This window comes from Eurytemora carolleeae, unplaced genomic scaffold, assembly GCF_000591075.1.
Source record: "Eurytemora carolleeae unplaced genomic scaffold, Eaff_2.0 scaffold455, whole genome shotgun sequence".
NCBI classification, from domain to species: domain Eukaryota; kingdom Metazoa; phylum Arthropoda; class Copepoda; order Calanoida; family Temoridae; genus Eurytemora; species Eurytemora carolleeae.
In genome coordinates, this window is record NW_019396342.1 from 223,318 (window position 1) to 249,349 (window position 26,032).

Consider the following 26,032-nt stretch of genomic DNA (forward strand, 5'->3'; position numbering starts at 1 on the left):
AAGACAAAATGTCCTTCGTATCCGAATTTTGAACATGACAGCTGTATATCTTATATTTAAATTAAAGAGTGCTATGGAGTGTTCGTACTTTTTAGCCTCAATTCTTCTAAAAACAATAGAAAAAATATCGAGCGTAAATTTAAGATAAAGAATTAGAAAGATTAAAGAGACTGTTTCTGTTATTTTTAGTGATTCTTGTAAACAAATTTGAGCTTTGTAATTAAATCATAGTTATGCCAAATAAAATTATATGCAAATTTAATTCACATTATATTTATTATTTCATATTGTATTTTTTTGGTTTTTAAATTACATCAAACTAAATTAAAATGCGCATAGGATTAAAATCTTCTGTGTTTCAATCCTAACTCCTCTTATTGAAGAGCTACTGAAAAGTTTTGAATTCCCAATTGTAATTGGATAAAAATTCTCATTTCTCAAAAAAACTGAAAAAATCAGAAAAATCAGAGTTCACAAGGTCGTAATACTAATTTCGCATAAATTATAAATTCATATTTTGTCTAGTTTGATGTGAAATGGTAAAGTTAAATGGCTTTTGAGATTTGCAAGGTTAAGTTCGTCGAAAAATGATTGCCAAAAGTTCATGAGCACATGTATCACCCAAAAAAACTGTGCAGGTCTTTAGAAGGAATTTTAATTCTGTGTTTTTTTATTATCAGAATACTTATATTGAATACGGCTAGTTCTATTATAAGAATATTTATATTGAATACGGCTAGTTTTATTATAAGAATATTTATATTGAATACGGCTAGTTCTATTATAAGAATACTTATATTGAATACGGCTAGTTTTATTATAAGAATATTTATATTGAATACGGCTAGTTTATCTCACATTTTAGTATTATATCCATGACAATATAACGGTATTCAACATAGTGTAGCATAAAACTTCGCGTATAGTCCCTTTAATATTATTTTTTTATTCTTTTTCATGCAAAGATTATACAGTTTTCTACAATGTACAATGATACAAATTTAAGTTTTTTTACACTCCAAATCAATTTTATAATGTTTCCTTGAATTTGTTGTTTTTTAAATTTAAAAATTTTATAATCTTTGTTTGTTAAAGATAACTTGTTGTCTTTAGAAAGAACGATAAGACTACAGAGAGGAAAATGGATCAGTGTAGGACAAAATGTTCAGCCTTCTTACACGTAATAATTTATTCATGACATCTGTTAAAAAAACTGTTTCATGGTTTTAAACTACATATGCTTTAAATCTAATACTTCATGTTCTAAATTTATGTTGGCCAATTAGGTACGCGAAATAATGATAAAATTAAAGAATACGTAAAGAAAGATCAATTATCAATAAGAAAATTCAGATTTAGTAAACGGTGTCCCAAAATGTAGATTTTGTCCAGGGTGTCCCAAAATGTAGAATTTGTCCAAAGAGTACCAAAATGTAGATTTTGTCCAAGGTGTCCCTAAAATGTAGATTTTGTCCAGGGTATCCCAAAATATAGATTAATTTGTCCAAGGTGTCCCAAAATGTAGATTTTGTCCAGAGTGTCTCAAAATCTAGATTTTGTCCAGAGTGTCTCAAAATCTAGATTTTGTCCAGAGTGTCCTAAAATCTAGATTTTGTTTAGGGTGTCCCAAAATCTAGATTTTGTCCAGGGTGTCCCAAAATGTAGATTTTGTTTAGGGTGTCCCAAATTGTAGATTTTGTGCTGGGTGTCCCAAAATGTAGATTTTGACCAGGGTGTTCCAAAAAGTAGATTTTGTACAGGGTGTCCCAAAATGTAGATTTGTCCAGGGTGTCCAAAAATGCAGATTTTGTACAGGGAGTTCCAAACTGTAGATTTTGTCCAGGGTGTCCTAAAATGTTGATTTTGTCCAGGGTGTCCCGAAATGTATATTTTGTCCAGGGTGTACCAAAATATAGATTTTTTCCAGGGTGTCCCAAAATGTAGATTTTGTCCAGGGTGTCCCAAAATGTAGATTTTGTCCAGGGGGTCCCAAAAACAAAGGGATCAAGTTATGACATTCCAATTGTCTTTGATCTAAGCGATATCGTTTTGAAAACATGATTGTATTAGTAAACATTTAGAAAAATTGATATAAAGAGATTTCCAAAATGTGGTCTGCCATTTTTAGAAGGACACCCTGTAAAATGAATGCATATGAAAAATACAATTCTATATTTTACTTTAGTACTGGTGGTGGGTGCTGGTCTTGCTGTTGGGCAGGATGTTTGCAATACAGAGGATTGTCAGCTAGCAGGTAAACCATCCTTCTCCAGGGAGTCTTTTTAGCACAGGAGCAGCTAGCATTTAAACCAGGTATTCTTAGTAGTACAGGAGCAGCTAGCAGGTAAACCATCCTTCTCTAGGTAGTCTTAGTAGTACAGAAGCAGCCAGCATGTAAACCATCCTTCTCCTGGTAGTCTTAGTAGTACAGGAGCTGCCAGCAGGTAAACCATCCTTCTCTATGTAGTCTTAGTAGTACAGGAGCAGCTAGGAGGTAAACCATTCTTCTCCAGGTAGTCTTAGTAGTACAGGAGCAGCTAGCAGGTAAACCATTCTTCTCCAGGTAGTCTTAGTAGTACAGAAGCAGCCAGCAGGTAAAAACCATTCTTCTGAAAATAGCTTAGCTAGTAGTATAGTTAGAAGGTGAATCATCATTCTCCTTGCAGTTATTTTGCAGTTTAGGATATGTATATTTATATGAATCAGAATATTCTTATAATAAAGCTGAGAGTATTCTGGATACTATGGATATAAACTGTGTGTTTAACCTATCTATGTTAAACTGAGTGTATCCTGGATGCTATGAATATAACTATGTATATAATCTATCTATGTTAAGCTGAGAGTATCCATGGATGCTATGGATATAACTATGTGTTTAATCTATCTATGTTAAACTTAGTGTATCCTGGATACTATGAATATAACTTGTATAAAATCTATCTATGTTAAGCTGAGAGTATCCTGGATGCTATGAATATAACTATGTGTTTAATCTATCTATGTTAAACTTAGTGTATCCTGGATACTATGAATATAACTTGTATAAAATCTATCTATGTTAAGCTGAGTGTATCCTGGAGACTATGAATATAACTATATATATAATCTATCTATATTAAACTGAGTGTATCCTGGATGCTATGGATATAACTATGTGTTTAATCTATCTATGTTAAACTTAGTGTATCCTGGATACTATGAATATAACTTGTATAAAATCTATCTATGTTAAGCTGAGAGTATCCTGGATACTATGAATATAACTTGTATAAAATCTATCTATGTTAAACTGAGAGTATCCTGGATACTATGAATATAACTATGTATATAATCTATCTATGTTAAGCTGAGTGTATCCTGGATACTATGGATATAACTATATATATAATCTATCTATGTTAAGCTGAGAGTATCCTGGATGCTATGAATATAACTATATATATAAAATCTATCTAGGTTAAACTGAGAATATCCTGGAGACTATGAATATAACTATATATATAATCTATCTATGTTAAGCTGAGAGTATCCTGGATGCTATGGATATAACTATGGATCCTTGCTCCGACTTCTACAGGTTCTCTTGTGGAGGATGGATGGATAAGAATACGATCCCTGAAGGAAAATCTAAGTGGGGTCGGTTCTACGAGCTCAGAGATAAAGTGGATCAAGCTCTTAAAGGTCGACACAACCATTGAATTTTCAGACAAGTTTTAGAATTATTATCAATTATTTTTTTCTTATTTTGAAGGAACTAAACACTCGCGGGAAACATTCTAGTCTAAGTTCCTAATCCTTATATCTTTACAGTCTGATGTCTTATGTTTTTAACTATGAATTTTGTTAAATTAAATTGTCAAAGTTTGAAATATCAACGGTTTTACCCAGAAGGTTGCAAAGATAATTTAGAGTTTGTGGCGAATGTTTAGATTATTTTAAAATAATTATCATTTGCAATCATAATTTAGATATTGTTGAGATGGAGGAAGAAGCCCCTGCAGTCTCTGTCAACAACCTGAGATTGATGTACCAAGGATGTATGAATACTGTTGCTATCGAGGCTCAAGGTCTAGATAGAGTACTATCCCAGGTTGGAAACCCTGCCTCAGGATGGCCAATGATCCAGGACGGATGGACCGGAGAAAGGTAAGACTTTATGGATCGAATTCAGCGATATGATTCTATCTGACAGTTTAGAAACCGATTGAAAAATCATATTTTGTTTTTAGTTTTGATGTTGCTGAACTGATGGGCCGAGCAAGGAGGAATTTGGGAGCTGACTGGTTGGTTTCTCTTTGGGTTTATTTAGATGATCTAAATACAGAGGAGAATGTTGTATATGTAAGTTTGTAACAATCTGAAATCAAACATTAAAAACTTTTTAAAAAATACGACAATTCAAAACAAAAGGAACGATCACTCCTCTCAAACTATATTTGGGCAACCAGATGGTGTAAATCTTTCATTTTTAATTTTGGCTATTGATCTACAGTAATAACCAGAAAACTCTGGAATAGGAAGACGACTTTAAGACTCAGTTTATGGCTTTAAATAGTCTAATGAACATGTGACACAGCAACTGTGTAGTGAAAACAGACCTACTTTTCTATAAAAATTGATTCGCAAGCTAAAACTATTTACTTTGTAACATCATCGAATACATTAAATTATTACTTTAATGTTGTATGCTTATTCCTCAGTGTTATGGTTCTCACTGTAGCAGAGTTTGAAAAATTGAAATATCAAAAGGATATAAAGATTAAAAATGAAAGTTAAATTAAACTTTTAAAAAACAATCCCTTTAAAAAAAGAATTGTTTAGATTGACCAGCCTGACTTGGGTCTAGCCCAGGCAATGTACCTGGATGAGGACAGCTACGCCGAGTACATCATCGCCTATAAGCAGTACATGGTCGATATTGCAACAGTTCTGGTCAGTATTTTTCTGAGGAATTCCACACAAACCTTCTCTTTAATGAAATAATAAAAAATCTAGGTCTTTTTTCTGTTTTCTTCTTTTTTTCTGTAGAAATATACTCTAACTACATAGAACCATAGCAAAAAAAGATATTAATAATATTTTCTGAAATAGAAAACGAAAGTACATCGTGAGGGGCAGATTCCTAAAAATTTAGTTTTATTTACAAGCAATTCAGATAGTTTACATAAGCGAATAAGAAATTTAATATCAATATCATTTTTTATACTATCTAAAGGATACTGTTCCAAATCTTCAAAAAAGACTCTTATGTTATTACTGAGATTAATACCATAAAATGTATCTTTTACAGAAATCTCAATCCCAGCTCAAGCCCCCTTTAAATTAATTTCAATATTTGTAGGCGAGAGAGCTTGGTTCTGGAGTATCTCAGGAGTCTATTGTACAATCTGTAGAAGATGTTTATACCTTTGAGAAACAGATTGCTATGGTAGGTTATACAAAGAATCAAATCCAAGTAAAACTAACTAAACAACAAATAATTTGCTCATTAAACTTGAAAGACGAAAGATATAAATTTATCTTAATTTAGCATTCGTTATATAAATCTGCAATCTTATATGTTTGTATGAATGTCACACTTTTATATGTCCTCAAGTATGCGTCCTCTATTATGTCCTCCAGTATGCGTCCTCTATTATGTCCTCAAGTATGCGTCCTCTATATGTCCTCAAGTATGCGTCCTCTATTATGCGTGTTTATTAGTGCGTATTTAATTTGGGCTTTAATTTTAAATAACTTTTCGTGAATGCTTCATAATTAGTTCGTCCTCTTTGCTAAAAAATATTGAAAAATACAACGGAATTTACGTACGTATAGACACGCACCCCTGACCCTTTAGTAAAAGCAAATTCAACCTAAAGTCTGACCGCGTCAACCTTGTTGCACCTATTGAGTGTCTGCTTTATTTACCGGGCGATACAGTACAAACTGGGACCGGAAAAGTTGACCTGGCTCGGAAATTCAAATGTACTACTGTTGTCCGTGTAGACTGTAGAGCCTCCTATTTCTGTATTTATATTAAAATAATGAAAAGAAATTGAGTTTTTGTCACAAACTCTTATTTTCTAATCCCGATATTGTAGAACTTTGATATTTCAAATTATAAATTATGTTAGATAAACACTTGACAGTCAATAATTTGAACTAGCAAAGGTTTAAATCATTAGATTGCGAAGATAAAGTGATTAGAAAATTTAAGTTTGTGGCAAAAACTCAATTTCTTTACTAAAGAAAATAACGATAAAGCTTTATTTTTATTTTTAAAAATTTAGATTTTGACCCCTGACTCTGACAGAAGGAACTCCACCGCTATGTACAATCCTATCACCCTGGCCGAGCTGAAGGAGACCTACTCCTGGTTCGACTGGAGTACCTACTTCAGCAGCGTGTTCAAGGACACCGAGGTCGAGATCGGAGATGATGAGAGGTTTATCATGGTTCAACCAAGCTATTTCGTTGCTGCAGAACAAGTTGAAGGATCTTACGAAACTGTCGGTAGGACAAATTTTAAATAAAGTTAAAAAGAATTTAACAAATATGTAATGTACAAAAAATGTTTTTAAAACTTTAATAATATTTTCTTTCAACGTTTAATGTGGGTTAAAGATAATATTATTAGATGCGCAGCTCGATTAATCTCTCCCCAATGGTTGGATTTTTTCTTTGAATTGAATCAGAAGAAAAAAGTTTACATCCATCCGATGATAAGAGACCAACTGTGAGCTGCCAATCCATTTGGGAAAACTGTCTCCGTTCATTTTGGATAGGTCGAGTACAAGGATATATGTTTTATTTTTCAGCTAACTATTTGTATGCTCGTCTCACAATGAAGCTGGCACGTGAATTGACATCAGAAATGCGCGACATTGCGTTCAAGTTCAATGCCGCAATGACTGGCGTAGATAAAGCTCCTGAAAGATGGCAGACATGTACTTCAGCTGCAACAGGTACATACATTTTACCATGGTTATAGAACAGCTTGTATTTTATTAAAAATAAAACTTACAAAATCATAAATTATTCATCTTTAGGAGCATGGGGCTTCGCTGCTGCTCACGAATATATTATGAGAAACTTTGACAGTGAATCAAAGGTATATAAAATAGTAATACTACTATTACAACTAAAAGAATGTGCGAACAAACTTTCGGAATATTAGCACGGATACAACACTTTCGGAATATTAGCACGGAAACAACACTTTCGAAATATTAGCACGGATACAACACTTTCGGAATATTAGCACGGATACAACACTTTCGGAATATTAGCACGGAAACAACACTTTCGAAATATTAGCACGGATAAAACACTTTCGGAATAATATCACGAATACAACATTTTCGGAATATTATCCGGAATAACAACACTTTCGAAATATTAGCACGGATACAACACTTACGGAATTTTAGTACGGATACAACACTTTCGGAATATTAGCACGGATACAACACTTTCGGAATATTTGCACGGATACACAACTTTCGGAATATTAGCACGGATAAAACACTTTCGGAATAATATCACGAATACAACATTTTCGGAATATTATCCGGAATAAAACACTTTCGGGATTAAAGCCTAAATACAACACTTTCGTAATATTAGCCCAAATAATACACTTACGGAATATTAGTCGGAATAAAACACTTTCGGGATTAAAGCCCATACATACAACACTTTCTGAATAGAAGCACAGATACAACACATTCGGAACATCCTACTGAACTCTTTCTACACAGAAACTCAAAACCAACACATTTTTACAATGCAGCCCAAATACAAAATTTTTTACTCGTTAAACCAAATCAAAACTTTCTACTTCTAAACCCAAATACAACACTTACTACAAATTAAACCCAAACCTGACCCTTTCTAGTCATTAACCCAAACCCAACCCTTTCATACTCATTAGCCCAAACTTCACGATTTCTCCATGTGTCCTTATTCCTTGCAATATTTCCAGTTCGCCTGGTACAAATAATCAATGCATGTAATTTCATAATAATTCTTGGAATAGAATATTTCATATTGACATTTACATGTACAAACTAATTTTAACCTCAAAGAGAATAGAATATATATTAGAGGGGAATTTAGAGAATCTCTCGGTATGAATTTTTTCAGTCCCTTTCAGCCTGAAAGGGAGTTCAAAGTGTACAAATCATGTAAATGTTCACAAATTATATGCAGTAGAGTACAATAATACTGTATGTTCCCTAGACTATCCATTTCAATTTCGAATTTTTTAAAGCTGTTAATTAAATTTTACAATGAATTAGAAGAATAAAAAACATCATTTGATTCATTGTTTGTAAAGTAAAAGGCATAGAGCCTATGTGAAATGATCATTGGTCAATTATGAAACCAGCCTATTTCATAATTTGGGTTTCTTTTAATATTAATTTTAGATTTTCTATAAAATTATATTCCAGGGCCCAAAAGGTTATATAGCATAAATATGTGAAGTGCACCTGCAGTATGGAAACAGTACAATAAAGTGGCCGTTTTACACTTTTTTCTAGTAAATTCCCCTCTAATATATATTCTATTCTCTTTGATTAACCTGACACATGATCTTTTACTGATTCAATATAATCATTGAATCAGGACGTCTTGAAATATTTTATTTTATTTTATTTTATTTTATTTTATTTTATTTTATTTTATTTTATTTTATTTTATTTTATTTTATTTTATTTTATTTTATTTTATTTTATTTTATTTTATTTTATTTTATTTTATTTTATTTTATTTTATTTTATTTTATTTTATTAGGCCGAGGCTGACATGATGGTTGAAGACCTAAGATCTGCTTTCCAGGAGCTGGTAACAGAAACAGACTGGATGGATTCAGAAACACAGGTATATGGCAAGGTTACATGAAGGGCTTCTCACAAAGGATGAGGCTAAAATGAGACTCAAAACAATTTAAATATGACGATCTGAATTTAAGATTTGGTCCTCTATCTTTAATACAGTCTTTTGATGGTTAATTAAATGGTTTTGCAGATACTTGAATGTATGAAACAGGACTCTCTTAAGTCTCATCCTTCGTGGATAACCCTGACGTACATAATACATTTAAGTACTTTTTAAACCTTGGGCATCGGAGGAGAAGCTAGAATAGAATAGAAGAGATAGAATAAACAATATGGAAACCAGGACATTAAAACTGATCATTAAATGATGAAAATTTATCATGATATTATTAAAAACTTGGAGATATTTGGTAACTGATCATGATATGGTTGGGACTTATCTTAAGATGAGTTTAACTGATTAAAAGAAAATTGAATATTAAATCAAAATTAGATTTTATTTTGTACAATTAAAGCATAGGAACAAAACAGAAGTCTTTTTTTAAAGATTACTCAAAAATACAATTTGAAAAAATTCTAATTGAAACTGTAGATCATTTTGTCATATTAAAGAATAAAAAATTTCTGAAAATAAAATTCAGATAAAAAGTAGGGAACCTAATTTCTATCTTTGTAGACTGCTGCTATGGACAAGGCTGAGAGAATGTTGCAATTAATCGGATATCCTGATTGGTTAGCTCATGAAGATCAATTAGATGAATACTATAGGTAGTATGGTTAGCTTAAGAAGATCAGCTAAAGATGAATACTATAGGTAGGATGGTTAGCTCATAAAGATCAATTAGATGAATACTATAGGTAGTATGGTTAGCTCATCAAGATCAATATGATGAATACTATAGTTAAGATGGTTTGCTTATGAAGATCAATTAGATGAATACTATAGGTAGGATGGTTAGCTCGTCAATATCAATTAGATAATCAACATGTGTAGGATACATATGGTTCAGCAAAAAATTTTAATCTTGAACATTTTGTGTATTTTGTGATTATTTTTGGTACATTGGACTATACTGAATAAAAATAGAGAGAGTTATTTTAACATTTAATAGTTTTTCTAAGATTAAAGAAGATTTCTTCAAGCTTTTTTGTTTCAGTGGTTCCAAGATTGCAGACACAGAAGATCATTTGAGTAACGTTATCAACCAATGGTACTGGGCGACAGGTAAACATTAGTAATCAGGGTTGTATATATCTAGGTAAGGATCTGAGTATCAGGGTTGTGTATATCTAGGTAAGGATCTGAGTATCAGGGTTGTATATATCTAGGTAAGGATCTGAGTGAACTAAGAAAGGTTCCTGAACGTGATGTATGGCTGATGCATCCTGCAATTGTCAATGCTTGGTATTCTCCGAACCATAATACTATCAGTAAGTAGTTTGTTTTCTTAGCTTGTAACTGTAAGTGACATTCCAAATAAAGAGTGGCACGCCTGATTCACGGCGGTTCTCTTTAAACCTTTATCTTATCAATAATGTGTAACAAATCGTCGTGTTTCTAAAAAAAACAAAAATGGAAATGTGCTTAATAAAAGGTTTAAAGAGTAGAGTCACATGAAATCACGTTCACAATTCCTTTAAATAAATAACAAATCCTGCTTCTTTTAGCTTTCCCTGCTGGTATCCTCCAACCTCCGTTCTTCCGGGGAGGTTGGCCTCGTTATCTCAACTATGGAGCTATGGGGATGGTTATAGGCCACGAGATTACTCACGGGTTTGATGATCAGGGGAGACAATATGATGGAACAGGAAACCTTCAACCTTGGTGGAGTGATCAAACCCTTCAGGTTTCAAATATTTTAGGATATTGACTTAGATCTACAGGGTGTCCCACGAAACATGACAGTTGGTGAATAGTTTAAAATGTCCTCTTCCATAATTTGATAAATTGTTTGTTACTAAAGATACTGATAACATTTTTTATATGTCAGTTACATTATAGTAAAATTGATTTCACACTAAAATATATATGAGTTAAACATTTATTTAAAGATATGAACTGGAAAAAGTTTTTATATCTAATACAGTATGTGGAAGAAGACATTCAAAACTATTCACCAATGCAACTGTCATGTTTCGTGGGACACCCTGTATGTTTCCAAAATAGCATTAATAAAAATGGTTCAGGGTTATTGAAATTATTGAAATATTTCAGGCTTTCCTGATTAATATTAATGAAATAATTTCATAAATAATATAACTGATATGATTTCAGGGTTTCCTGAATAAAATATTATTGAAATTATTTCAGGGTTTCCTAAATAATATTAATGAAATGATTTCAAGGTTTCCTAAATAATATTAATGAAATAATTTCAGGGTTTTCTAAAAAGTATTAAGAGTAAGAAATCCACGGTTTCCTAAAATATTAATGAAATGATTTTAGGGTTTTCTAAATTATATTATTGAAATTATTTTAGTGTTTTCTAAATAATATTAATGAAATGATTTCATGGTTTCCTAAATAATATTAATGAAATAATTTCAGGGTTTTCTAAATAGTATTAATAAAATAAAATCCAGGGTTTCCTAAAATATTAATGAAATGATTTCAGGGTTTCCTTGAAAGAGCAGATTGCTTTATCCAGCAGTACACGAACTATACTGTACCGGAACTAGAAGATGTACTTGGAGAAGATGCTCATGTAAGTTTGTGTATGTACATTAAACAGTGTATATTGTACAAGTACAATGAATATTAAACACTGTACAGTGTACTATCTGACATTTCGGCCATTTTAACTTAGTAATGGAAAGGAACCGATTATTTGTTACAAAATTTAATTTCCTAATCCCTATATCTTGGCAACCTAATGGTGTAAACCATTATTATTTCAAATGTAGACTATTTTATAGTTACGACATCAGAATGTAAAGATATAAGAATCAGAAAATCTGATTTGGTGGCGAGATATCACTAATCAGTTCCTTTTAACTTTCATTTTGAGTATTACTTTTTTAAAGAAGATGGGCGCGAAACGCCTTAAAAGCCTAGAATATAATTATCTAGCTACAAGTATTTATATATATCTACTATATATTTTTATTTATCTAGTTGAACGGAAAGAATACCCAGGGAGAGAATATTGCAGATAATGGTGGAATTCATGAATCCTTCAGGAAAACATTCTCGAACAATTATATATTTTTAAACTGATAAAATAATCAAAACATAAACTCAAGTTCATACTTTACAACGTAATATTTTATACACTCCAAAAAAGTGTTTTTGAAAATATATATTTATATATCAAACAATTTATTTATTTTTAAACAATAATCAAACACCGTTGATTACGTAACAGCATACACTCCAAAAAAAGTGTTTTTGAAAATTAAAAGTTTAAAAAACTAAATATATTTGAACCTGAAAATGTTGTTTGCTCAGAGCATACACGAGATCCTTAGAAACTCAAGGAGACGATCTGGCACTTCCAGGTTAGATCTTTGGACTTTGATTATTATTAAAAGTAATGTACACGAAGTTTCAAGCGATCCTTTAATTGTAGATTGGTATGTACGATTTACAATGGTACCCCGTAGACCTTTGTCGGATTAAGAATTAATTTCAACTATCGTGTTTCTCTTTAAAGGGACTTGAGGAAACAGAAAAGGAAATTGTCGGAATAGAACACTTTTACAGATAGAAAAACTACGATATCTTCCTCATTGTTACTAAGATAAAGGTTTGAAGGGTACTGTTGGGAAAACTACATACTACATTTTTCAAATTAATGGTCTCTTTAAAAAAGGAATATATACACCAGAACACAAATAAAACTAAGCACGTGGATTTAACGGTTCTGACAATATTTTAGAAAGCTGTGACTTTCGATCACAATTTGACTCGTTATACATAACTTTTTAGCAATTTTTCTTACATACTTTTTTGTCGGCATATACGTTTTGAATGAAAAAGTATAGAATAAATAAATCCGTAAATTAAAAGATTGTTAAATTATAGAACAAAGCACTTTTGATTTCAAATAAAAGAAACCGAATGCTTCTCACTCTGGTTAGTCCGGGGGACGAGTGGGATGGGTCATGGGCCTATGTTAAGGCTGGGAACTTTAAAAGTCTGGCCGTGAGAAACCTCCATTGCTTTGTTAACAAATCATATAGGTTCGGAAATGTTTGAACATTTTCTAAATATTTATTGGTTTGGACATGTTGGAACATTTTCTAAATATTTCATAATGTTGGAAATGTTTGAACATTTTCTTAATCTTTATAGGTTTAGAAATGTTTGAACATTTTCTAGATATTTATAATGTTGGAAATGTTTGAACATTTTTTAAATATCTATAGGTTTGGAAATGTTTAACATTTTCTAAATATTTATAATGTTGGAAATGTTTGAACATTTTCTAAATATTTATAGGTTTGGAAATGTTTGAACATTTTCTAAATATTTATAGGTTTGGAAATGTTCACATCTCAGCAAATGTTCTTTATTTCTAACGCCCAGGTAGAATTATAGATTATACATTACATGCATTTAGAGGCTTGAGATCTGAAGAGATAGAAAATGTCGAGAAAGAAAAAAATACGAAACAAATTATTATTTGATTCTCTCAAATTGTTATCTTTATGTTATAAAATGAATATGCGAGAAAACGGCAAATGTTTTTACACCCTAATTATCAATATTTTTATTATCAAGTATTTGGTCTTTGAAAAGTTCTAACGCAGTTATTACTGTTTGGACCTTTTCTAAGTTTCGAACCCTGCAAAATCATAGATTTTTGAGTTTTATACATTTTTATAATCGAACCTAAATAAAAAAAAAAAATCAGACCCTTAACATAAAAATTCTGTCTTCTTGAAGTCAAAATTGAAGTGCAGGGCAGGTTTAGATAATGACCTTATTCAGGTTTGGTGTGAGATACAAACCGACCAATCCCTGCTGGGCCAGGTACTAGGAGATCCACACTCCCCCGGCAAGTTCCGAGTTCTTGGTCCTCTCTCCAACTCCGAGGATTTCCAGAGAGAATTTAACTGTCCAGCAGACTCTCCGATGGTTAGACCACAGAAATGTAAACTGTGGTAATCAAGATCATTCAAATATTCAAATAAACATCTTTTTAAACATATTTTTAGTTTATGCACTGATAGAAGAAGTATATAATGGCCGAAAGCATTTCGATAATATGAAAATTTTGTTAGAATATGAGAACATTTTGTTAGGATATGAGAACATTTTCTTAGAAAATGAGAACATTTTCTTAGAATATAAGAACATATTCTTAGAATATGAGAACATTTTGTTAGAATATGAGAACATTTTCTTAGAATATAAGAACATTATGTTAGAAATGCTTAGAATATGAGAACATTTTGTTAGGATATGAGAACATTTTGTTAGAATATGAGGACATTTTATTAAAATATGAGAACATTTTCTAAGAATATGAGAACATTTTCTTAGAATATAAGAACATTTTGTTAGAAAATTAGAACATAAAAGAGAACCGGGAGAAAGAGAACCAGGGGAAAGTTCTATACAAATATTTAAATTCCCACAGCAAATATTTAAAGACTAATATTTAATTCAGATCTATTCAGAGTTTGTTTATTTATGCATCTATAGTTTAAATATACAGTTTAGAAATATTTCTACTTCCTGATTATTCATGATCATTGTTAATATCTACAATTTTTGTCTTTCTTGTTTAAATTTCAAATTTACGAACATTTTCTATTTTAAACCCCCCGACTCATTAATTTTGTTTCACTCGGTTCCCCCCCCCNGATATGTTAAAAATGTATTAAACGTGGTTGGCTGGTTGGTATAAATCCAATTCTGCTAAACCTATTTTAAGTCTAAATTCTTTGAATAGAAAAGGATATCTGAACCCGGAAGACAATGAACCGTAAAACACGTAACACAAAGTTACATAAAATCGTTTGGATTTTATGTAATTTTTTCTTCTCTGTACTGTGTATACTTCATACATTCAGATTGCAGTACACTTTGACATGAAAAAAAAATATTTTAACAGATTTTATTCCGATTTTCAAAGATTTGCGATAAAAGTTTTAAAAAAATTTAACTTCTAGTTTATAAGTGCTGAGTTTGTATAGAAACCTGGGATTAGGTTGAATTTAATAGGTGCACGCGCCTAGCCTCGCCTTCATTGCGCGCACACAGCACAGCAAGGTTATTTTGTATCTGAGTCTCTGAGATTAGTAGTTCTAGCTTCCTACATACCGTCGGACAGATCAATCTTTGGTTGGAGTATATATATACATGGTAAGTTCTTTTTATCTGTTAAATAACTTAAAACATGAAGTTTAGAAGTTTTTTATCACAAAATTGAACATGTCATATTTAATAAAGAAGCAAATATATTTTTAATTTCAGTAAAACTTAGTCAAAAACAAAGCATTTGATTTTTTTTCGAAAAATGCCTTTATTCTGTCTTTTGGTGTTTTTGCTTATTAAGTTGGGAAACGACTGAACCCAGTGGACGGGTCCAATTTTGGTCACATATAGCCGGTCAGAATTAAAAAATTTAATTAATTAAAAAATTAATTAAAAAATCAGATGGTTTGTAATTGAGACGGACAAATATTCAGAAAATTCCACCAAATCTAATTAATCAACGGTTGATTATTTCACCAGAAAGTGAGCATTTTCGAACTTATAGGCACCTTACAGCGCTAGGATTGGATAGGCTGTAATTCCATTCGTATAATATGGTATTATCTTTTTTTCATATATGTGAACGTTGAACGATCTATTGAATACTGTTCACAATGATTTCGTTCAGAATGAGATAGTTAGAAGAAATATTAATAAATTCTTTATATCTCTGCTAATTTTGAAAGCCTAAAGAGGTAAACTAGGACAAGGATTATATTGTTATTGTTATCTCAAGAAGCATACTTGTAGAATTAGGTTGACAAAAAAATCCGCAATTTTTTTCAGAAATCAAAGACGATTTGAAAGTGGTCTCTCAATTGGCGAGAAATTCCACTTTTTTGAGAATATCACTGTACTGTATAATGAAATGAATGTAGTTATACTAAATAGTTAGTTAATCAGACGGTAGTTGATCTTTAAGCTTAGGTGTCTGATTCTGACGTGAAGTGCATGCAGAACCTCTTGTATGCCTCGTTTGTAATTTATTGCGCCAACTTGATATTCTAACTTGCAATTGAAGGTTTTTATGTGCAAACTTTTTAACGCACGGAATGAATTGAACCCTTTGACGAATGTATTTGTCTCAAATATCATTCTATTGAACGTTCTTCTTTAAATTCTAGTGTACAATGAAAGGTTGACAAGAGCTGAAAATTTTATACAGACAGAATGACCCTGTCTTAAGTTGCATGATAGATATTTTACGAGAAAAGACTCTGAAATGTTACCACAATATATTCCAATTCTTGATGCATTTATTCTTCAGTTAATTCTTCAAACAATTGAACGTTCTGTTGTTTATTTTAAATTCTTCGATCAAAGGAATCTTTTTTTCTTCCTGGAGATAAAACATTTGAAATGACAAGTATTCCAGACCTTTGGTTTTAAGGCAATATTGGTTAAGAATTAAGCGTAGGATATTTCCTTTTTTAGAATCAACACGAAACATGGCAGTTGAAAAAACGACTTTATAGAGTCTTTGATCTTCGAAACAATTTGCGTCATTCATTCTTTAATTAATTTTACAAAGTATGATTTTTGAAACAAAAAACACTTGATTTCCTTTTAATTAGAATTTCACTCAGGTTTTAATTTGAATAAAGTACCTAAATTATCTCTGGCATATTGAAAGCATAAAAAGGCAGAGCCCTTTTCGGAGGTTTCATGAAATAGCGAGAATTTAAAAGATTTTGTCAAACAGAAATACATATTTATATCTACAAGAAAATATCTTTTTTCTTCCATTAAACACTGTCTTATTTTTTTCCGAAAATCAGAAAAACCAAGTTCCTAAATTCTTTCTTTTGATTTTCCATCCTACCAATATGTAACGATGAAATTATGCAAAATTATTCGATCAATTCATGTCGGATAAACATTTACAACCCCTCTGACAGGTTGAATGATTGAGGAGAAGATTAGATCTAAATTCCTGAGACAATAGAGTGTAATAATGCACTTGTTCATCCTACTTTACATCGGTCAATATCATGTATACGCTCATATCTATCTATCTATATATCTTCATATCTATCTATCTATATATCTTCATATCTATCTATCTATCTATCTATCTATCTATCTATCTATCTACCTATCTATCTATCTTTATATCTATCTATCTTTATATCTATCTATCTACCTATCTACCTATCTATTTATCTTTATATCTATCTATCTATCTATACTTATCTGGTCTCTAATCTAATCCCTATGTGGGCCCGGCAGGGGAACCCTAAGGTTCCGTGAATACAATACAGAGAATTAAAATTATGTGATATGAAACCTAAAGGGAAACGGGAAGAGAAAGGGATCTAGGAGAAGGGGAACCTTAATGGAAGGGGAAAAGAACAGAATTTAGGATTGAGAATATTTCAAAAGAAGGTGATGATAAAGAGAAAAAGAATCAAAAGAAAGGGAACCAGGGGAAAGGTCAGGAGACTAATAGAAAAGGGAAAGAGAACCGGGAGAAAGAGAACCAGGGGAAAGGTCAGGAGACTAATAAAAGGGGAAAGAGAACCGGGAGAAAGAGAACCAGGGGAAAGGTCAGGAGACTATAAAAAGGGGAAAGAGAACTGAGAGAAAGAGAACCAGGGGAAAGGTCAGGGGACTAATGAGACGTGGAAAGAGAATCAGGAAAAGGTCAGGGGACTACGGAAAAGGGGAAAGAGAACCAGGAGAAAGGTCAGATTGAAAATNTGATCTTTCCTTGGTTAAGTAAGTTATGTCTCAATATGCTCCCCAGCTTCCCCAGGGCCCAAAACTTAAGACAGGGTATCGTTATGAAAACCAGTTTTAAAACCCGGGTTTCACGAATGGGGTTTTGTGAATATCAATATTTTTGTCATGAAATGTTATTTTTCAGTTTGTTTATATTCTCCATTTTTTTAGAATCTCCTAAATCAAAATCTACACAAATGTAAAGACCCCAAAAAGGAAACTCGGGAGTTTTGTTCAACGATACTCTTTTAAATTTCGGCCTCAGCTTGATCATTTATGTACTTTATAAACTCTGCTTGTAATCATGTACACTAATACTGTACGCTGTGTGTAATTACAAAAGTGGAAACAGTTTCTTATACTTGTCGTATGTGAAAAAAATGCCACGCAAACTTCATTTTGCTGCTTTTTTTGAGCGGAAGTCTCCATCCCCGGATTCTAAAGAACCTTCAGTGATCGCAACATGCTTGCCTTGTGCTACAAGAAAGTGTCCGATAAGTAAGAAAATAATCTATATAATAAAGATCTTCGCTAGGGGGGCCGAGCGCTGCGGCTAGGACAGGCTAGGGGGCCGAGCGCCGCGGCTAGGACAGGCTAGGGGGCGTAGTTAACAGATGAATAAAATGTAGTCCGTTAATGAATAAATGCATTGATGAACAATTGCAGTGACATGAATTAATGAAACAAATTGCAGTTTATTTATGAATAAATTGTAGTGTATTAATGAATAAATTGCGATGCATAGATGAATAATTGCAGTATATTAACGCTAATTGCAGTTTATTTATAAATAAATTGCAATGATAAGCAATAGCAGTGCATTGATAAACAATTACAGGACATAAATACGCAATTACAGTACATAGATGAACAAAATTGATGTCATAAAAAATGAACTATATTTGAATGGGGGTGCGTTGAACTATTTTGGAATAATCTGAAATTATAAACAATAAATCTACATTAACATACCACTTTTTTAAGTTCTTGAAAAAAAAAAAATTAAAATTTAGAATGAATTTTACAAAAATTCTTCTCTAATCTAGTAAATCTGTTTCAGCAAGGTTAAGCATGGAGGAGAAAACTCTTGCTCTAGCGCAAGCAATTGCTCGGCAGTCTCTGACGGAGACGGATTCTCCTCCTGGTTCTCCTAGATCAGGCAGAACTCATGCATCCATACTCCAGGAGAAGGTCCAAGGTTTCAGGTGAATTAAAGTAAATTTCACACAAGATTTAAATATTTCTTTTTTCAATCATAACTTCTTCTATTGAAGCCCTTTTGAGAAGAACAAAGATTTTATCAAAACTTATAGAGAAGATACTAGGTCGCAATTATAGCAAAACCTTCTCTTTCTATCTAGTTTGCCCTAATATTTGCTCCTGAATGATATGAAAGGTTTGACCAAATCACAATTAATTACGATTTGTTCCTTCTTAAAAATTTATGTATGCGTATGCGAAATAGGGTCCGCCCTAGTATACGACTTTTGCCCCCCCCCCCCTCCCTACCCCCTCCTCAATTTTGTACGTACATGACCGTACATTTAGGGTTAGGTTAGGTTAAGACAATTTCTGGGCCGAACGCTGCGGCTAGGACAGGCTCTGGGGGGGGGCGAGCGCTGCGGCTAGGACAGGCTAGGGGCCAAGCGCCGCGGCTAGGACAGGCTAGGGGGCCGGGCGCTGCGGCCACATGATGAGGATCCATGTACAAAATTGATAGGAGGAGAAAAATCGTTCTCTAGGAAATTACCTGCAAAATAAATAATATTTTTAATTCTAAGAACCTATGACGTAAAATAACGAGTCTGGTCGGTAAAACCCAATATATTTCCTCTTACCCCCCCCCCTTCCTTTCTTTTCTTTTGCTAATTCAGTATCAGTCTGTCATAACGTGGTAGGTTTTACATTTATTCATTCTTATATTTTATATATTTCAGTCTTCTGTCATTTTGGTCTTTTTCCTTCGTATTAAACGAGATACCTCTAAATTAAATTGTTACGACTTTTTGGGAAAGTTAATTAATTAATTAAATTAAAGTGTAATTAAAGAAATATGAAAGTTAATATAAACTTATTTAAAATCCGGTTTAATACGTAGTAATTTAAAATTAAATTGTACACTTTCGCCTTAGAATTTAAAAAAATTGAATTTGTAACAAATCTTTAAAAATTCTTTTGAAGGGCCGAGCGCTGCGGCCACATGTCTTACATTTAAGATCCTCTTTCATTTAAGATCCATGTAAAAAATTGATAGTTCTCTAGGAAATTACCAATAATCCCTGCATCCATGCCCAAAAAAGTATTATGCATTATTTACGGATTTTCATGATTCTGTGTTTTCTCCACTTACTTTTACGAGAAAAGTGCTTTCGGGATTTTTTTAGCATTGAGAATATCTCTTTAAAAATATTCAACACTTGTAAAAAATCAAAATTCCTTATTCTCCCTGTTTATTTAAACTCTTATTCTTGCAAACAAACAATATTAAGGGTTTTAGAGTTTGTAAATTTAGGCGAATTGACTCAGACTGGAATCAAGAAAATATTGAGACAAACCCCAACCGGTTTGTGGGATGACGTGCTTATCTTCTTTGCAACCCACCCCCTCACCCAGTTAGTGGGTGGGATGACGTGCTATCTTCTTTGCAACCCCCCCTCCCTCACCCGGTTTGTGGGATGACGTGCTATCTTCTTTGCAACCCACCCCCTCACCACCGGTTAGTGGGGTGGTGACAAGATACCTCCTTTGTGATCTTTTAAAATCTGATTTTGCTTGACGAAAACATGCAAGAAAGGTATCAAGCTTTCATAAAAGTTCACGATATAAAACAAGATTGTTTAAGTTTTTACTAACAAAGAGAAAAGATAATTCTTGAGGAAAAAATGGCGCAATTAAGATCAGCTGAACCGACGCATTTTTTCAAGGTTGAGCAGCAGCATCCTCTGTGGATCAGTTTTTTAGGATGATTTTCAAGTTTGAAGAGTTCTCTAGGTGGTAGTGTGAGCACAGAGCAGTGCTGGATTGATCTTGAACCGAGTATGGCACGTGTTGAGACTAGAAGGCCTGTGAAGGTCTATTCTAACTGTTTAGAAGATTTTATTGAGTTAAGATTACGCACTAGGAGTCTCCACGGAACCCAGCGAGCTCAATCCAGCTCCTCTGTCAAGCTCACGTAGGTTTATTAAGTAAAATAGTTTATCTGTTAAGACGTATCTCTGGGACGGGTTGGCTCAGTACTGTATAATCTTAATATATCTAAAGATTTCAACATTGTTAAGAATGTATGGATCGTAGATCTAAGCTTAGTACAGTGGTGGTGGTATATTGCCGTTTAAATTACAGGTTCTACATGAGCCGAGAGGAGTAGGGTGGGGGGGGGGGTCAGCTGTTGCCTATAAGATTTATACGTCATGGGTGCAAGGGGGGAGATTATCGGTTCTGTAGATTTATTGCTTCTATTCCCTATAATTGTAAGTAAACTAAAAGAGAAGAGGTAGAGGTAGGAAAGCTTGAGAAAGCTGGATTTGCATGGAAACAGTAGATAAACACAATTCAGCTGATTCGTCTCTTACTGGATATAACTCAAACCACAGAGATTAGATCTATACAGTAAAACGTAGAACCCGGAGAAAATGTGAAATCAAACTGCTCAAATCCATCAAAATTAGTTAATATGGAGGGAGAAGTAATAAGTGATATATGTTGCCTGTCTAACCTAGATAATAGTTTATTATCCGTCCCTGGATCATCTCTAGAGGATAATGAGACCCTTAAACCTGGAGATAATACGGTTGAAAAAGAACTGAAAAGGTATAGGTACGAGGATCCATTCATTCTTGCCTGTCAGCTAAATATTTTTGTAGATCTGTTTAAAACTGTGAAATTGACAAATATTTGATACAAACTCGGCTAAACTTGTAAACACGTGAATGGTCATGTTTTCATCAATACAGCAATAAAGGGGATCCTTTTCAAATATATCAGTGCAAATGCAAATATTTACGTTCAACGCAAATATTTAGTACAAATACAAATATTTAAGTACAAATACAAATATTTAAGTACAAATACATATAGTTAAGTACAAATGCAAATATTTACGTTAAACGCAAATTTTTAAGTACAAATACAAATATTTTAAGTACAAATACATAATGTTAAGTACAAATACAAATATTTCAGTACAAATACAAACAGTTATAAGTACAAATATAAATATTTAAGTACTTGTTTATACTTGCTACTTGCAAACTAGATTCTTGGACATTTGAAAAGAGTGAAAGTGCTGAATAAAACAAACTAATTGATTTGCTTCACGTCTCGTGTCTGAAAAAATTGACGAAAAATGTGAATTTTTATAATTTACTAGATACAGACGTAATCCATTCAGAAGTACACGTGACAAAATAAATCTCAAAATAAAATGAAAACCCGTCTAGACAGTTTGATTAAATTGACGATGTATCACAAAACAAAATGTTTCTCAAGCAGAAAGAATCAATTTTCCGTAACTTCGACTAAAAATAAGAAAATTGCATATTTTCAAGAAGTGAAATAAAAATATAAAAAACAAGTCAAACAAAGGTATTCCAATAAAAGGATTGAGTTGTTTTTTTTACAACACCCAATGATATTGTATTCATGAAGTATTTTAAGGTTAGTAATAGTTGCAGCATTCTTTTAATATTTGTTGCATCATCCTTCTCATATCCATGAACTTCACTGAAACCTATTAAAAGCAAAGTAAAAAAACACAGAGCTATTTCAGCAACATGATAAGAATTATGTTTGCATTCTTAATATTCTTAAGATATAGACATAATCTCAAGGATGAATTGTAACCAAGGAATATTTATTTAACGACTTCCTTGTCAAATACCTGGACGAAGAACAATAATTAAAGTGTAAACAATGGTCTCCTGAATGATTAAAAGAGTATTGTTTTATGTTGAATATATGTGGGAACCTGTCTCAGGATTCTCCTTTGAGAATTGGTGTCAGAGTTCCTGTTTGAGTAAGAACCAGTCTCAGGGTTCTTGTTTGATTATGGAGAACATTTCTCCGGGTTTTACTTTGAGTAGGGAGAACTATCTCGGGTTCTCCTTTGAGATGGGGAGAATTGGTCTGTTTTAGTAAGAACCTGTCTCAGGGTTCTTGGTTGGGTATGGAAAACCTTTCACCGGGTTTTACTTTGTGTAGGGAGAACCTATCTCCGGGTCCCTGTTTGAGTAGGGACCCGGAGATAGGGAGAAAATGTAATTAAGTTTGGAGGAATAGTTGGAAAAATCTTGAGGGAGTGAATGTTTTAGCTCATCATTGAAGAAGAGAGGGAGTGTAATTTGCGGAATTTCCTCATAGTATATGGCATGGACATTAAACATGAACAAACAAAGCTTATCTTTCCTTGGTTAATCAAGTTGCATCGTATCATCAGTCAATGAATGTGTTTACAAAGCTTGGCTAGTAGAGACAGGAGTGTTTGAAGTGGATGGGAAATCAAAATGACGGAAAATAATTCACACGATAAAGATTTGGTTGACCAGGAAAGGAAAATTATAAAGATATTCTAACTTTCGTAACAGTATTACATTATTTTTTATATTTAGATTTTTGAATTGTAACTTTTTATAATCAGGAATTATGAAAAAAATAATATTGTTGAAGTCAGCAAATGAGCTTAAACCTTTAAAATATCTTGTCTGAAGGAAACTATTCAGTTCGACTCAATCCTCAGCTCAAGTATGCCATCAACTGTTCAGCTCAGTTTGCGCAAACAGGAGCTCATTGAGCTCATCAAGAAGGAGCTCACTCAGCTCAAAAAGGAGCCTCCTCCTAAATTTATTGTGGAGAATGAGCCGAAAGAAAGCTTGAATTTGAGTGGAAATATTATTAAACTTGAAAATACCCGGATCAGACAAATCAGAGAGTGAGTTCAATATAAGATTATTAAAACAGTATATTGTACAATGCCTAAATGCCTGATGATAATCAATATAGTTTCTGCAATATTCATCAAAAACTGAATACTTTTTGGATACTTTATACTTTATTGTTCTAAAGCGGATAATTCTCAATTAGCTATTATTTAAAATTGGAATTTTTTTCTTTTAATATTTTATCATACTTGGGAATAAATTAAATTTCTAATAGTTTTCTAAAGTATAATTAATATTTGATCTCTTAACTCTTAATGTGCATAAATCATGATAAAACAAATTAAATTAATCTGTTCACAATTTTAAAGCATCACACTAAGTTAATTTTAACTATTCCTCAAATATCCTTTTTTTCAGGACATGGCCAGTTTTCCACAATTTTTTAGCTTTGCTTGTATAATTCCACTCATCGATATTTTAAATGTGACTAGGGTTATGTTGTGAATTATTTAATGGAACTGTCCCTTCAAATTTTCGAGAACATTCTCTTCATGATTTCTCATTTATTACATAATACTACTTCTTGGTTTGATAGCACAAGTTGTAGCTTAGTTTGGTCAAAATAACCGTAGATAATATTTTGTTTACTTTAATTTTATTTTCTTGATTATTTAAAAAATATATATGAAGTTAAGATATTTTTTCTTCCACGGAATAATGGTTTGTTTGTTTGTTTTCATGAAAAAAAGTCTATTAAAAGGATGAAAATTTTAGTTAAATTAAGTTGATGATTTACGAACAATTTTTATCTCGTTTATTCTTTAAAAATGAATAGGTTACACCTGATTTAAGATAATAATGGAGAATTCTAAACTCAGGTGTTTAAAATAGAAGTATCGACAAAAAAAACTCTTGTAAGATCTGTGTAGAGCTTCAGTTTACGTCTATACTTCAAATCTCTATTTTTCCAGGAGAACTCGGTCTCTGAATGCTCCAAGTCCCGTTCAGCAGTTTGGACCGTGTGGGCGGATCATGAAAAACTCGGCAATGGTAATGTAAGTATAAACAAAAATAAAAAATTTGTAATCAATTTTAATGATTTTTTTTAGGACCATCCAAGATCCGGCTTCACAGAGACTCACGTGGTACAAGCCTCCTCTAACCGTCCTCGTAATCAAGAAAGTACGGGATGCCGCGGTTATTTCACCGTTCATACAGTTAGTACAGTGGTTCATTCATGAGAAACGGATGGTCGTCTTCGTCGAATCCGCAGGTTAGGATTGATACTAGACATAGAAAATTACTTCTGATTTGATGTTTAGTTTCACAATTATATTTTTAGTTATGGATGATCCTTTGCTAATCAACAACCCGTCCTTTGGACTAGTCCAGGACAAGCTGATGACCTTCACGGAGTCCAAGGACGACCTCACCGACAAGATTGACTTCGTGGTGTGTTTGGGTGGAGACGGAACACTTCTATACGCTAGTTCCTTGTTCCAGCAGTCTGTTCCACCGATCATGGCGTTCCATCTTGGTTCTCTGGGATTCCTTACTCCGTTTAAATTTGAAGATTTTCGTCAGCAGGTTTGCATTTATTTTCATCTTATTTATCGTGACGTTAGTGGAATAAAACTATTACTAAGCTTCAATCTTTTTACTTATCTTTTTCGCTAAAAGTGTTAATTCTGTCCGTTCTGTTTATTCTGTTCGTTCTGTTTATTCTGTTCATCCTGTTCATCCTGTTTATGTTGTCCATATCCTGTTCATATCATGTCCATCCTGTCAGTCCTGTTCATCGGCTTATCCTAATTATGTTGTACATTCTGTGACAAGGCACTGTAAATGAATTCTTAATTTTGTTTAGGTGACCCATGTACTAGAGGGACATGCTGCTCTAACCTTGAGATCCAGGCTCAGATGCATTCTTATTAAACAAGCAGAGGAAATTAAAAATGTGAGTAATTAATTCCTTGATAAACGAACTTTTGCATAAAGAAAAATCTCAAAAATATTTTTTTTACTGTATCCTAGTTTAAGAACAAAACTAGGAAATGTTTTCCAATACTTACTTATTCTCCATAAGGTTGATATTTACAGGGTGGCCAAAATGTACGGATTGTACGGATTGTACGGATTTTTTTATTTTGTAACCCTAAAATTGTACGGATTGTACGGATTTTTTTTCAAATTGTACGGATTGTGCAGATTTTTATCCTGGAAATACACCGGTTTTTTCTAATTTTCACTCATTTCAGCAAGTTTTTCATGAAAATTTAAGAAAAAAAATCTCGTCAAAATGAAGTTAATTTAACTTATTTTCTGCATTCTAAATGATATTAGATTGATTAACGTTTCAATTGACAATCAAAATTCATTCATAATTTTCGAGATCCCAGAAGTGT

The 26,032-nt window shown here is 32.6% G+C and overlaps 2 protein-coding genes across 10 annotated transcripts; both read left to right on the forward strand.

Annotated features, from left to right (window-relative positions):
• Positions 1–1,125: 1,125 nt before the first annotated feature.
• Positions 1,126–13,978, forward strand: LOC111701322 (neprilysin-4). Of its 2 annotated transcripts, XM_023472557.1 has the most exons (21): positions 1,126–1,180; positions 2,186–2,254; positions 3,523–3,684; positions 3,972–4,149; positions 4,233–4,344; positions 4,825–4,935; positions 5,345–5,431; positions 6,276–6,498; positions 6,804–6,950; positions 7,035–7,096; positions 8,782–8,868; positions 9,502–9,571; positions 9,662–9,683; positions 9,983–10,050; positions 10,155–10,256; positions 10,494–10,672; positions 11,441–11,530; positions 11,941–12,005; positions 12,274–12,323; positions 13,304–13,353; positions 13,759–13,978. In XM_023472557.1, exons 1-21 carry the CDS (start codon positions 1,162–1,164, stop codon positions 13,933–13,935), a joined length of 2,130 nt encoding a protein of 709 aa, XP_023328325.1. In that variant the 5' UTR covers positions 1,126–1,161; the 3' UTR covers positions 13,936–13,978. The 2 variants fall into 2 exon arrangements, with proteins under 2 accessions (XP_023328325.1, XP_023328324.1); XM_023472556.1 differs by lacking the exon at positions 9,662–9,683 and having other exon boundaries at positions 1,127–1,180; positions 9,502–9,593.
• Positions 13,979–15,031: 1,053 nt separating this feature from the next.
• LOC111701323 (NAD kinase) lies at positions 15,032–25,584 on the forward strand (the record flags this gene model as incomplete). Of its 8 annotated transcripts, none has more annotated exon segments than XM_023472563.1 (6): positions 15,032–15,138; positions 18,812–18,956; positions 24,599–24,682; positions 24,737–24,900; positions 24,970–25,214; positions 25,495–25,584. In XM_023472563.1, coding segments are annotated over 5 exon segments (717 nt in total), but the record flags the coding sequence as incomplete, so codon positions are not given.
• Positions 25,585–26,032: the final 448 nt, after the last annotated feature.

Bases quoted from the DNA above. Each gene is read 5' to 3' on its own strand.
- LOC111701322 (XM_023472557.1), top strand. The intron at 9,572-9,661 runs ATCAATTAGATG...TAGCTCATAAAG, and splicing joins TGATTGGTTAGCTCATGAAG to ATCAATTAGATGAATACTAT. The intron at 13,354-13,758 runs GTAGAATTATAG...GACCTTATTCAG, and splicing joins TCTTTATTTCTAACGCCCAG to GTTTGGTGTGAGATACAAAC.